Here is a 15,055-nt window from a genome sequence, read left to right on the forward strand (position 1 = left end):
GGTTTGGGGACACTGGGGGACATTGGGGACAGCGGGGGCACTGGGGGACATTGGGGACATTGGGGACAGCGGGGGGATTGGGGACACTGGGGGACATTGGGGACATTGGGGACAGTGAGGGGACATTGGGGACAGCGGGGGGATTGGGGACATCGAGGGGGTTTGGGGACACTGTGGGACATTGGGGACATTGGGGACAGCAGGGGGGATTGGGGACACTGTGGGACATTGGGGACCTCGAGGGGGTTTGGGGATATTGGGGGACATTGGGGACATTGGGGACAGTGAGGAGACATTGGGGACAGTGAGGGGATTGGGGACATTGGGGACATTGGGGGCATTGGGGACATTGGGGACAGCGGGGGGATTGGGGACATCGAGGGGGTTTGGGGACACTGGGGGACATTGGGGACATTGGGGACACTGGGGGACATTGGGGACAGTGAGGGGACATTAGGGACAGCGGGGGGATTGGGGACAGCGGGGGAATTGGGGACACTGGGGGACATTGGGGACATTGGAGACATTGGGGACATTGGGGACATTTGAGGGGATTGAGGACATTGGGGACATTGGGGGCGCTGGGGAAACTGGGGACATTGGGGGGGTTGGGGACGTTGGGGACGTTGGGGACGCTGGGGACGTTGGGAGCACTGGGGACATCAGGGACAATGGGGACATTTGAGGCCATCAGGGACATCGGGGACAGGGGGACATTTGGGGGTTGGGGACAATGGGGACATTGGGGCCATTGGTGACATTGGGGGGGTTTGGGGACAGGGGACAGGAGGTGGCTCTGTCCCCTGGGGTGGGCGGTGGTGGCTTTGTCTTGTTGCTGTCCCCATTGTTCTTTGTTGTCCCCATGTCCTCGTGTCCCTCAATGTCCCCAATGTCCCCAATGTCCCCAATGTCTTCAATGTCCCCAATGTCCCCAGTGTCCCCAATGTCCCTAATGTCCCCAATGTCCCCAACGTCCCCAGTGTCCCCAGTGTCCCCAATGTCCCCAATGTCCCCAATGTACTCAAGGTTCTCCAGGTCCTCGATGTCTCCATTTCCCAATGGCGCCATTCAAATGTCCCATGTCCCAATGTCCCCAATGTCCCTGATGGCCTCAAATGTCCCCAATGTCCCCAGTGCTGTCCCCGCAGGTGACAGTGACCGTGGGTGGCCAGGAGGTGCTGGCCGAGCCCCTTGGGGACCTCAGGGACATTTGGGAGCAGACGAGTCCCTGTCCCTCAGTGTCCCTCAGTGTCCCCAAAGCCCAGTGCCACCATTCCAGTGTCCCACATCCCAATGTCCCCAATGTCCCCAGTGTCCCTCAATGTCCTCAATGTCCCCAATGTCCCTCAATGTCCTCAATGTCCCCAATGTCCTCAAACCCCAATGTTCTGAATGTCCCCAATGTCCCTCAATGTCCTCAGGGTCCCAGATCTCGGTGTCCCCAAATCCAGGTGCCACCAATCCAGTGTCCCATACCCCAATGTCCCCGATGTCCCCGCAGGTGACAGTGACCGTGGGTGGCCAGGAGGTGCTGGCCGAGCCCGTTGGGGACCTCAGGGACATTTGGGAGCAGACAAGTCCCTGTCCCTCAGTGTCCCTCAGTGTCCCCAAAGCCCAGTGCCACCATTCCAGTGTCCCACATCCCAATGTCCCCAATGTCCCCAGTGTCCCTCAATGTCCTCAATGTCCCCAATGTCCCTCAATGTCCTCAATGTCCCCAATGTCCTCAAACCCCAATGTTCTGAATGTCCCCAATGTCCCTCAATGTCCTCAGGGTCCCAGATCTCGGTGTCCCCAAAGCCCAGTGCCACCATTCCAGTGTCCCATATCCCAATGTCCCCAATGTCCCCAGTGTCCCTCAATGTTCTCAGTGTCCCCAATGTCCCCAACGTCCCTCAGTGTTCTCGATGTCCCCAGTCTCCCTGAGGTCCTCAATGTCCCCAGTGTCCCTCAATGTCCCCAGTGTCCCACAGTGTCCCCGATGTCCTCAAACCCCAATGTTCTCAATGTCCCCAATGTCCCTCAGTGTCCCCAATGTCCCTCAAAGTCCCTCAATGTCCTCAGGGTCCCAGATCTCGGTGTCCCCAAATCCCGGTGCCACCATTCCAGTGTCCCATATCCCAATGTCCCCAATGTCCCTCAGTGTCCCCAATGTCCCCAATGTTCTCAAACCTCAATGTTCTCAATGTCCCCAATGTCCCTCAGTGTCCCCAATGTCCCTCAATGTTCTCAATGTCCCCAATGTCCCTCAGTGTCCCCAATGTCCCTCAATGTTCTCAATGTCCCCAATGTCCCTCAGTGTCCCCAATGTCCCTCAATGTCCTCAGGGTCCCAGATCTCGGTGTCCCCAAATCCAGGTGCCACCATTCCAGTGTCCCATATCCCAATGTCCCCGATGTCCCCGCAGGTGACAGTGACCGTGGGTGGCCAGGAGGTGCTGGCCGAGCCCGTTGGGGACCTCAGGGACATTTGGGAGCAGACGAGTCCCTGTCCCTCAGTGTCCCTCAGTGTCCCCAAAGCCCAGTGCCACCATTCCAGTGTCCCACATCCCAATGTCCCCAATGTCCCCAGTGTCCCTCAATGTCCTCAATGTCCCCAATGTCCTCAAACCCCAATGTTCTCAATGTCCCCAATGTCCCTCAATGTCCTCAGGGTCCCAGATCTCGGTGTCCCCAAAGCCCAGTGCCACCATTCCAGTGTCCCATATCCCAATGTCCCCAGTGTCCCCAGTGTCCCCAATGTCCCCAATGTTCTCAAACCTCAATGTTCTCAATGTCCCCAATGTCCCTCAGTGTCCCCAATGTCCCTCAATGTCCCTCAATGTCCTCAGGGTCCCAGATCTCGGTGTCCCCAAATCCAGGTGCCACCAATCCAGTGTCCCATACCCCAATGTCCCCGATGTCCCCGCAGGTGACAGTGACCGTGGGTGGCCAGGAGGAGCTGGCCGAGCCCCTTGGGGACCTCAGGGACATTTGGGAGCAGACGAGTCCCTGTCCCTCAGTGTCCCTCAGTGTCCCCAAAGCCCAGTGCCACCATTCCAGTGTCCCATATCCCAATGTCCCCAATGTCCCCAGTGTCCCTCAATGTCCTCAATGTCCCCAATGTCCTCAAACCCCAATGTTCTCAATGTCCCCAATGTCCCTCAATGTCCTCAGGGTCCCAGATCTCGGTGTCCCCAAAGCCCAGTGCCACCATTCCAGTGTCCCCTATCCCAATGTCCCCAATGTCCCCAGTGTCCCTCAGCGTCCTGAATGTTCTCAGTGTCCCTTAATGTTCTCAGTGTCCCTCAATGTCCTCAGTGTCCCCAGTGTCCTCAAACCCCAATGTTCTCAATGTCCCTCAATGTCCCCAATGTCCCTCAATGTCCTCAGGGTCCCAGATCTCGGTGTCCCCAAAGCCCAGTGCCACCATTCCAGTGTCCCATATCCCAATGTCCCCAATGTCCCCAGTGTCCCTCAATGTTCTCAGTGTCCCCAATGTCCCCAACGTCCCTCAGTGTTCTCGATGTCCCCAGTCTCCCTGAGGTCCTCAATGTCCCCAGTGTCCCTCAATGTCCCCAGTGTCCCACAGTGTCCCCGATGTCCTCAAACCCCAATGTTCTCAATGTCCCCAATGTCCCTCAATGTTCTCAATGTCCCCAATGTCCCTCAGTGTCCCCGATGTCCCTCAATGTCCCTCAATGTCCTCAGGGTCCCAGATCTCGGTGTCCCCAAATCCCGGTGCCACCATTCCAGTGTCCCCTATCCCAATGTCCCCAATGTCCCTCAGTGTCCCCAATGTCCCCAATGTTCTCAAACCTCAATGTTCTCAATGTCCCCAATGTCCCTCAGTGTCCCCAATGTCCCTCAATGTTCTCAATGTCCCCAATGTCCCTCAATGTCCCCAATGTCCCTCAGTGTCCCTCAATGTCCTCAGGGTCCCAGATCTCGGTGTCCCCAAATCCAGGTGCCACCATTCCAGTGTCCCATACCCCAATGTCCCCGATGTCCCCGCAGGTGACAGTGACCGTGGGTGGCCAGGAGGTGCTGGCCGAGCCCCTTGGGGACCTCAGGGACATTTGGGAGCAGACGAGTCCCTGTCCCTCAGTGTCCCTCAGTGTCCCCAAAGCCCAGTGCCACCATTCCAGTGTCCCACATCCCAATGTCCCCAATGTCCCCAGTGTCCCCAATGTCCCCAATGTTCTCAAACCTCAATGTTCTCAATGTCCCCAATGTCCCTCAGTGTCCCCAATGTCCCTCAATGTTCTCAATGTCCCCAATGTCCCTCAGTGTCCCCAATGTCCCTCAATGTCCCTTAATGTCCTCAGGGTCCCAGATCTCGGTGTCCCCAAATCCAGGTGCCACCATTCCAGTGTCCCATATCCCAATGTACCCGATGTCCCCGCAGGTGACAGTGACCGTGGGTGGCCAGGAGGTGCTGGCCGAGCCCGTTGGGGACCTCAGGGACATTTGGGAGCAGACGAGTTTCCAGCTGGAGCGGCTGCAGGCGACGCCGGCCTGCGTGGAGCAGGAGGAGCAGGACCTGGGCACGCGCTGGGGACCCGAGTTCAGCGTCACCTTCGACCCCGACTACGTGGCACCGGTGGCGCGGAGCATGGGTGGGGACACTGGGGACAGCGGGGACATTGGGGACATTGGGGACATTGGGGTGGTTGAGGACATTCTGGGGATTGGGGACATTGGGGGGATTGGGGACATTGGGGACAGTGGGGGGACTGGGGACAGTGGGGGATTGGGGGGATTGGGGACATTGGGGTGGTTGAGGACAGTCTGGGGATTGGGGACATTGGGGGGATTGGGGACACCAGGGACACTGGGGGGACATTGGGGGGATTGGGGACATGTTGGGGACATTGGGGACATTGGGGGATCGGGGGGACATTGGGGGGATTGGGGACATTTTGGGGACAGTGGGGACATTGGGGACGCACTGGGGACCTGAGTTCAGCGTCACCTTCGACCCCGACTACGTGGCACCGGTGGCGCGGAGCATGGGTGGGGACATTGGGGACATTGGGGACATTGAGGACATTGGGGGGATTGGGGACATTGGGGACATTGGGGACATTGAGGGCATTGGGGGGATTGGGGACATTGGGGTGGTTGAGGACAGTCTGGGGATTGGGGACATTGGGGGGACATTGGGGGGACTGGGGGGACATTGAGGGGATTGGGGACATGTTGGGGACATTGGGGACACTGGGGTGGTTGAGGACATTCTGGGGATTGGGGACATTGGGGACAGTGGGGGGACATTGGGGACACTGGGGGACACTGGGGGGATTTGGGGACATTGGGGGGACATTGGGGACATCAAGGACAGAGAGGACATTGGGGACACTGGGGGGATTCGGGACATTGGGGACATTGGGGAGACATTGAGGGACATTGGGGACATTGGGGACATTTTGGGGACATTTGGGGATTTGGCATTTCGGGCATTTTCTGGGGTGCCGGTGCTGAGTTTTCGGGTCCCCCAGGGGTTTTAATGGGATTTTTATGGGATTTAATGGGATTTTTATGGGATTTTAATGGGATTTTAATGGGATTTAATGGGATTTTTATGGGATTTTAATGGGATTTTAATGGGATTTTTATGGGGTTTTAATGGGATTTTTATGGGATTTTTTATGGGATTTAATGGGATTTTTATGGGATTTAATGGGATTTTTATGGGATTTTAATGGGATTTTTATGGGATTTTTATGGGATTTTTATGGGATTTAATGGGATTTTTATGGGATTTTTATGGGATTTGTGTGGGATTTTTATGGGATTTTAATGGGAGTTTTGTAGGATTTTAATGGAATTTTTATGGGATTTTTATGGGATTTAATGGGATTTTAATGGGATTTAATGGGTTTTAATGGTATTTTTATGGGATTTTAATGGGATTTTAATGGGATTTTTTTGGGATTTAATGGGATTTAATGGGATTTTTATGGGATTTTTATGGGATTTTCGGTGGGATTTTTATGGGATTTTTTGGGATTTTTATGGGATTTTTATGGGATTTAATGGGATTTTAATGGGATTTTTATGGGATTTAATCTCATTTTAATGGGATTTTTATGGGATTTAATGGAATTTTTATAGGATTTTGGGGGTTTTTTGGGGGGTTATTTGGGGTCTGCGGGATTTGGGGGCAGTTTTGGGGTTTTTGGGGGCGCCGGTGCCGATTTTTGGGGTCCCCCAGAGCTGCCGGGGCCGCGCGTGGCCGTGCTGAGGGAGGAGGGCAGCAACGGCGACCGGGAGATGGCCGCAGCCTTCGCCATGGCCGGCTTCCAGGTGAGACCAGAAACAGCCCAAAACACCCCAAAAACACCCTGAAACACCTAAAAACACCCCAAAAACAGCCAAAAACACCCCAGAAACAGCCCAAACCACCCCCAAACACCCTGAAACACCCCAAAAACACCCTGAAACACCCCAAAAACACCCTGAAACACCTAAAAACACCACAAAAACAGCCCAAAACACCCCGAAACACCCCAAAAACACCCTGAAACACCCCAAAATACCCCCAAAACAGCCCAAAAACACCCCAAAACAGCCCAAAAACAGCCCAAACCAGCCCAAAACCAGCCCAAAACAGCCTGAAACACCCCAAAACACCCCAGAAACACCCCAAAACCAGCCCAGAAACAGCCCAAGTCACCCCAAAAGTATCTGGGCACCCCAAAGACACCCATGAGACCCCAAAATGTCCCCAGAAATTCCCTGGGGACCCCAAAACACCCGGAAATGACCCCAAAAACACCTGGGGACCCCAAAAAACCCAAAAATGACCCCAAAAACGCCTGGGGACCCCAAAACACCCAGAAACGACCCCAAAACGACCCCAAAACACCCAGAAATTACCCCAAAATGTCCCCAAAACACCCGGAAATGACCCCAAAACCACTTGGGAACCCCAAAACCACCTGAGGATCCCAAATTTGGGGTCGATTTGGGGGTTGGTTTTTGGGGTAGTTTTGGGTTTATTTTTGGGGTCTGACCGGGGTTTTTGGGGTGGTTTTGGGTTTATTTTTGGGGTCTGACCGGGGTTTTTGGGGTTTTTTGGGGTGGTTTTGGGTTCATTTTTGGGGTTCAGTTTTGGGTTCATTTTTGGGGTCTGACCGGGGTTTTTGGGGTGGTTTTGGGTTTATTTTTTGGGGTTGGTTTTGGGTTCATTTTTGGGGTCTGACCGGGGTTTTTGGGGTTCAGTTTTGGGTTTATTTTTTGGGGTGATTTTGGGTTCATTTTTGGGGTCTCACCGGGGTTTTTGGGGTCTGAGTGGGGATTTTGGGGTGGTTTTGGGTTCATTTTCGGGGTTGGTTTGGGGTTTATTTTTGGGGTCTTAGTGGGGTTTTTGGGGTTCAGTTTTGGGTTTATTTTTGGGGTCTGACCGGGGTTTTTTGGGGTGGTTTTGGGTTCATTTTTGGGGTCTGACCGGGGTTTTTGGGTGGCTTTTGGGGTGGTTTTGGGTTTATTTTTGGGTTTATTTTTGGGTTTATTTTTGGGTTTATTTTTGGGGTCTGACCGGGGTTTTTGGGGTGGTTCTGGATTCATTTTTGGGGTGGTTTTGGGTTCATTTTTGGGGTCTGACCGGGGTTTTTGGGGTGGTTTTGGGGGTTTTTGGGGTGGTTTTGGGTTTATTTTTGGGGTCTGACCGGGGTTTTTGGGGTTTTTTGGGGTGGTTTTGGGTTCATTTTTGGGGTTCAGTTTTGGGTTCATTTTTGGGGTCTGACCGGGGTTTTTGGGGTGGTTCTGGATTCATTTTTGGGGTGGTTTTGGGTTCATTTTTGGGGTCTGACCGGGGTTTTTGGGGTGGTTTTGGGGGTTTTTTGGGGTTGTTTTGGGTTTATTTTTGGGGTCTGACCGGGGTTTTTGGGGTAGATTTGGGTTTATTTTTGGGGTTGGTTTTGGGTTTATTTTTGGGGTTGGTTTGGGGTTTATTTTTGGGGTCTCACTGGGGTTTTTGGGGTGGTTTTGGGGTAGATTTGGGGGCTTTTTTTGGGGTTTATTTTTGGGGTCTAACCAGGATTTTTTGGGTTTATTTTTTTGGTAGATTTGTGGGGGGTTTTGTGTTTATTTTTGGGTTGATTTTTGGGGTCTGACCAGGGGTTTTTGGGGTTCCCAGGTGTGGGATGTGACCACCCAGGACCTTTGCTCGGGCTCGGCCTCCCTGGACGGGTTCCGGGGTCTCGTTTTCGTGGGCGGCTTCAGCTACGCCGACGTGCTGGGCTCGGCTAAAGGTGCGTCTGGAACCCCAAAAAACGCCCCAAAAAACGCCCCAAAAAACCCCCAAAATCCTAAAGGGGGAATAAATCCGAAAAAATTCCATTAAAATCCACAAAAAAATTCTCAGAAAAATAAAAAAAAATCCCCAAAAATTGAAAAAAATCCTAAAAAAAAAAGAAAATCCCACAAAAAAAAAAAAAACCATAAACAACCCCAAAAATGGCTCCTCCCCCAATGGCATTCTGCCATTTTCCCCCATTATTTCCCCCATTAATTTCCCATTATTTTTCCCATTTTCCCCCATTATTTTCCCCCATTATTCCCCACTTTTATCCCAAATTTTTCCCCCATCCCCCCCCATTTCCCCCCATTACTCCCGCATTTTTCCCCCATTATTCCCCCAATTTTTACCCCATTTTCCCCACAATTTCCCCCATTTTTCCCCCCCGTTTTCCATCCCGGATTTTTTTCCCAATTTCCCCGTTTTTCCCCCCGTTTCCGCAGGCTGGGCGGCCTCCATCCTCTTCAACGCCAGGGTCCGCTCGGAGCTCGAGCGATTCCGCGCGCGGCCGGACACCTTCAGCCTGGGCGTGTGCAACGGCTGCCAGCTGATGGCGCTGCTGGGCTGGGTGGGGACAGGTGAGTGTCACCTGTGTGTCACCTGTGTGTGTCACCTGTGTGTCACCCCAATGTCACCTGTGTCACCTGTGTCACCCCAATGTCACCTGTGTGACACCTTCAGCCTGGGCGTGTGCAACGGCTGCCAGCTGATGGCGCTGCTGGGCTGGGTGGGGACAGGTCAGTGTCACCTGTGTGTCACCTGTGTCACCTGTGTGTCACCTGTGTGTCACCTGTGTGTCACCCCAATGTCACCTGTGTGTGTCACCTGTGTCACCCCAATGTCACCTGTGTGTGACCTGTGTGACACCTTCAGCCTGGGCGTGTGCAACGGCTGCCAGCTGATGGCGCTGCTGGGCTGGGTGGGGACAGGTGAGTGACACCTGTGTCACCTGTGTGTGTCACCTGTGTCACCCCAATGTCACCTGTGTGTGTCACCTGTGCCACCTGTGTGTAACCTGTGTGTCACCCCAATGTCACCTGTGTCACCTGTGTGTCACCTCAGTGTCCCCACCTTTGTCCCTTTGGGCTTTCTGTCCTGGGGCTGTCCCTGGGCTGTCCCCAAGGTGTCCCCTCCCTGTCCCCAACCCCTGGTGACACTCGGGTGACACTCGGGTGACGTTCCCATGTCCCGGGCCATGTCCCTGCCACTCCAGGGGTGTCCCCGAGGTGTCCCCAAAAGTGTCCCCAACTTTGTCCCCTTGGCGTTTTTGTCCCCTTGAGGTTTTTGTTCCAGGGTTGTCCCCTCAATGTCCCCTCAATGTCCCCTTGATGTCCCCTTGATGTCCCCTTGATGTCCCCTCAATGTCCCCTCGATGTCCCCTCGATGTCCCCTCGATGTCCCCTCAGTGTCCCCTCAGTGTCCCCTCAATGTCCCCTCAATGTCCCCTCAGTGTCCCCTCAATGTCCCCTCAATGTCCCCTCAGTGTCCCCTTGATGTCCCCTCAGTGTCCCCTCGATGTCCCCTCAGTGTCCCCTCAGTGTCCCCTCGATGTCCCCTCAGTGTCCCCTCAGTGTCCCCTCAATGTCCCCTCAATGTCCCCTTGATGTCCCCTCGATGTCCCCTCAGTGTCCCCTCGCTGTCCCCAACCCCTGGTGACCCTCTGGTGACACTTGGTGACATTCCTGTGACAGGTGACAGCCCCCTGGTCCAAGTGGGGACTCAGAGGTGTCCCCCAGAAGTGTCCCCAAAATGTCCCCAGCAGTGTCCCCAAACTTTGTCCCTTTGGGATTTCCCTTTGGGCTTTCTGTCCCCTCGATGTCCCCTCGATGCCACCCCCCTGGTGACACCCTGGTGACACTCTGGTGACCCTGGGTGCCACCTCTCCCGGCAGATGCCGCCTCCCCAGGCCTGGTCCCCGCAGTGTCCCTGGATGTCCCCAGCAGTGTCCCCAAACTTTGTCCCTTTGGGGTTTCCCTTTGGGCTTTCTGTCCCCTCGATATCCCCTCGATGCCACCCCCCTGGTGACACCCTGGTGACACCGTGGTGACCCTGTGGTGACCCTGCGGTGTCTCTCCCGGCAGACGCCACCTCCCCGGGCCCTGTCCCCGCGGTGGCCCTGCAGCGGAACGTGTCCCCACCTTTGTCCCTTTGGGGTTTCCCTTTGGGCTTTCTGTCCCTTCAATGTCCCCTCGATGCCACCCCTCTGGTGACACCCTGGTGACACCGTGGTGACACTCTGGTGACCCTGCGGTGTCTCTCCCGGCAGACGCCACCTCCCCGGGCCCGTCGGCAGCGGTGGCCCTGGAGCGGAACGTGTCCCCACCTTTGTCCCTTTGGGGTTTCCCTTTGGGCTTTCTGTCCCCAAGGTGTCCCCTCGATGCCACCCCCCTGGTGACACCCTGGTGACACTCTGGTGACACTCTGGTGACCCTGCGGTGTCTCTCCCGGCAGATGCCACCTCCCCGGGCCCTGTCCCCGCGGTGGCCCTGGAGCGGAACGTGTCCCCACCTTTGTCCCTTTGGGGTTTCCCTTTGGGCTTTCTGTCCCTTCAATGTCCCCTCGATGCCACCCCCCTGGTGACACTCTGGTGACACTGTGGTGACCCTGGGTGCCACCTCTCCTGGCAGATGCCGCCTCCCCAGGCCTGGTCCCCGCAGTGTCCCTGGATGTCCCCAGCAGTGTCCCCAAACTTTGTCCCTTTGGGGTTTCCCTTTGGGCTTTCTGTCCCCTCGATGTCCCCTCGATGCCACCCCCCTGGTGACACCCTGGTGACACCCTGGTGACACCCTGGTGACACTGTGGTGACCCTGCGGTGTCTCTCCCGGCAGATGCCACCTCCCCGGGCCCTGTCCCCGCGGTGGCCCTGGAGCGGAACGTGTCCCCACCTTTGTCCCTTTGGGGTTTCCCTTTGGGCTTTCTGTCCCCAAGGTGTCCCCTCGATGCCACCCCCCTGGTGACACTCTGGTGACACCCTGGTGACCCTGGGTGCCACCTCTCCTGGCAGATGCCGCCTCCCCAGGCCTGGTCCCCGCAGTGTCCCTGGATGTCCCCAGCAGTGTCCCCAAACTTTGTCCCTTTGGGGTTTCCCTTTGGAGTTTCTGTCCCCTCGATGTCCCCTCGATGCCACCCCCCTGGTGACACCCTGGTGACACCCTGGTGACACTGTGGTGACCCTGCGGTGTCTCTCCCGGCAGATGCCACCTCCCCGGGCCCGTCGGCAGCGGTGGCCCTGGATGTCCCCAGCAGTGTCCCCAAACTTTGTCCCTTTGGGGTTTCCCTTTGGAGTTTCTGTCCCTTCAATGTCCCCTCGATGCCACCCCCCTGGTGACACCCTGGTGACACCCTGGTGACACTGTGGTGACCCTGTGGTGTCTCTCCCGGCAGACGCCACCTCCCCGGGCCCATCGGCAGCGGTGGCCCTGGAGCGGAACGTGTCCGGCCGCTTCGAGTCGCGCTTCGTCACCGTGCGCGTGGAGCCGGGGCCGGCGCTGATGCTGCGCGGGATGGAGGGGGCGCGGCTCGGGGTGTGGGTGGCACACGGGGAAGGTAACTGGGGATACTGGTTATACTGGTTATACTGGTTATACTGGTTATACTGGTTATACTGGGGATACTGGTTATACTGGGAATACTGGTTATACTGGGGATACTGGTTATACTGGTTATACTGGTTATACTGGGGATACTGGTTATACTGGGAATACTGGGGATACTGGGAATACTGGGGATACTGGGGATACTGGTTATACTGGGGATACTGGGGATACTGGTTATACTGGGGATACTGGTTATACTGGTTATACTGGGGATACTGGTTATACTGGTTATACTGGTTATACTGGTTATACTGGTTAAACTGGGGCATGGAGGGGGCGCGGCTCGGGGTGTGGGTGGCACACGGGGAAGGTAACTGGTTATACTGGTTATACTGGTTATACTGGTTATACTGGGGCATGGAGGGGGCGCGGCTCAGGGTGTGGGTGGCACATGGGGAAGGTAAACTGGTTATACTGGTTATACTGGTTATACTGGTTATACTGGTTATACTGGGGCAGGGAGGGGGCGCGGCTCGGGGTGTGGGTGGCACACGGGGAAGGTAACTGGTTATACTGGTTATACTGGTTATACTGGGGATACTGGTTATACTGGTTATACTGGTTATACTGGTTATACTGGGGCATGGAGGGGGCGCGGCTCGGGGTGTGGGTGGCACACGGGGAAGGTAAACTGGTTATACTGGTTATACTGGTTATACTGGGGATACTGGTTATACTGGTTATACTGGGGCAGGGAGGGGGCGCGGCTCGGGGTGTGGGTGGCACACGGGGAAGGTAACTGGTTATACTGGTTATACTGGTTATACTGGGGATACTGGTTATACTGGTTATACTGGTTATACTGGTTATACTGGGGCATGGAGGGGGCGCGGCTCGGGGTGTGGGTGGCACACGGGGAAGGTAAACTGGTTATACTGGTTATACTGGTTATACTGGGGATACTGGTTATACTGGTTATACTGGGGCATGGAGGGGGCGCGGCTCGGGGTGTGGGTGGCACATGGGGAAGGTAAACTGGTTATACTGGTTATACTGGTTATACTGGTTATACTGGTTATACTGGGAATATATACTGGTTATACTGATTATACTGGTTATACTGGGAATACTGGTTATACTGGGGCATGGAGGGGGCGCAGCTCGGAGTGTGGGTGGCACACGGGGAAGGTAACTGGTTATACTGGTTATACTGGGAATATATACTGGTTATACTGATTATACTGGTTATACTGGGGATACTGGTTAAACTGGGGCATGGAGGGGGCACGGCTCGGGGTGTGGGTGGCACATGGGGAAGGTAACTGGTTATACTGGTTATACTGGTTATACTGGTTATACTGGGGCATGGAGGGGGCGCAGCTCGGAGTGTGGGTGGCGCACAGAGAGGGTAACTGGGGATACTGGTTATACTGGTTATACTGGTTATACTGGGAGGGCACTGGGGCATGGAGGGGGCGCGGCTCGGAGTGTGGGTGGCACATGGGGAAGGTAACTGGTTATACTGGTTATACTGGTTATACTGGGGATACTGGTTATACTGGGGCATGGAGGGGGCGCAGCTCGGAGTGTGGGTGGCACACGGGGAAGGTAAACTGGTTATACTGGTTATACTGGGAATATATACTGGTTATACTGATTATACTGGTTATACTGGGGATACTGGTTATACTGGGGCAGGGAGGGGGCGCGGCTCGGAGTGTGGGTGGCACATGGGGAAGGTAACTGGTTATACTGGTTATACTGGGAATACTGGTTATACTGGTTATACTGGGGATACTGGTTATACTGGGGATACTGGTTATACTGGTTAAACTGGTTAAACTGGTTAAACTGGGGCATGGAGGGGACGCGGCTCGGGGTGTGGGTGGCACACGGGGAAGGTAACTGGGGATACTGGTTATACTGGTTATACTGGTTAAACTGGGGCATGGAGGGGGCGCGGCTCGGGGTGTGGGTGGCACATGGGGAAGGTAACTGGTTATACTGGTTATACTGGTTATACTGGTGATACTGGTTATACTGGGGATACTGGGGATACTGGTTATACTGGGGATACTGGTTATACTGGTTATACTGGGGATACTGGTTATACTGGTTATACTGGTTATACTGGTGATACTGGTTATACTGGGGATACTGGGGATACTGGTTATACTGGGGATACTGGTTATACTGGTTATACTGGGGATACTGGTTATACTGGGAGGGCATTGAGGGCACTGGCAAGGGATACTGGGAGGTACTGGGAGAGCTGGGGCAGGAGGGTACTGGTTATACTGGGAGCACTGGTTATACTGGGAGGGACTGGTGATACTGGGAGCACTGGTTATACTGGGAGCACTGGTTATACTGGGAGCACTGGGAGGTACTGGGAGGGACTGGTTATACTGGGAGCACTGGTTATACTGGGAGGGACTGGTTATACTGGGAGGCACTGGGAGGTACTGGGAGCACTGGTTATACTGGGAGCACTGGGAGGTACTGGGAGGGACTGGTTATACTGGGAGGGACTGGTTATACTGGGAGCACTGGTTATACTGGGAGCACTGGTTATACTGGGAGGGACTGGTTATACTGGGAGGCACTGGGAGGTACTGGGAGCACTGGTTATACTGGGAGCACTGGTTATACTGGGAGGGACTGGTTATACTGGGAGCACTGGTTATACTGGGAGGGACTGGTGATACTGGGAGGGACTGGTTATACTGGGAGCACTGGTTATACTGGGAGGGACTGGTTATACTGGGAGGCACTGGTTATACTGGGAGGCACTGGTTATACTGGGAGCACTGGTTATACTGGGAGGGACTGGTTATACTGGGAGCACTGGTTATACTGGGAGGGACTGGTTATACTGGGAGCACTGGTTATACTGGGAGGCACTGGTTATACTGGGAGCACTGGTTATACTGGGAGGGACTGGTTATACTGGGAGCACTGGTTATACTGGGAGCACTGGAAGCCCTGGGCTCTCACTGGTGTCACTGGTGCGTTACTGGTTTAACTGGTTTAACTGGGCTGGAACTGGTCTCCAACTGGTTTCTCGCTGTTCCCTAACTGGTTTTACTGGTTTCTAACTGGTCCCTAACTGGTCTCTAACTGGTCTCTAACTGGTTTCTAACTGGTCTCTAACTGGTTTCCCCAGTCCACTTCCAGTTCCGGCCGCCCTCGGCCCCTGAGTGACCACTCTCCATTGATGACCATTGAGTGACCAC

The 15,055-nt window shown here is 54.9% G+C and overlaps 1 protein-coding gene across 1 annotated transcript in view; it reads left to right on the plus strand.

Annotated features, from left to right (window-relative positions):
• The window catches only part of PFAS (phosphoribosylformylglycinamidine synthase), an 87,855-nt gene that overhangs the window by 69,255 nt on the left and 3,545 nt on the right, over positions 1-15,055 (plus strand). The window contains 5 exon segments of the mRNA XM_059490595.1: positions 4,387-4,597; positions 6,196-6,287; positions 8,122-8,236; positions 8,727-8,861; positions 11,668-11,829. Coding sequence (XP_059346578.1) covers positions 4,387-4,597; positions 6,196-6,287; positions 8,122-8,236; positions 8,727-8,861; positions 11,668-11,829 — 715 coding nt within the window.

The sequence above is a fragment of the Ammospiza nelsoni genome, chromosome 29 (genome assembly GCF_027579445.1).
Source record: "Ammospiza nelsoni isolate bAmmNel1 chromosome 29, bAmmNel1.pri, whole genome shotgun sequence".
NCBI classification, from domain to species: Eukaryota; Metazoa; Chordata; class Aves; order Passeriformes; family Passerellidae; genus Ammospiza; species Ammospiza nelsoni.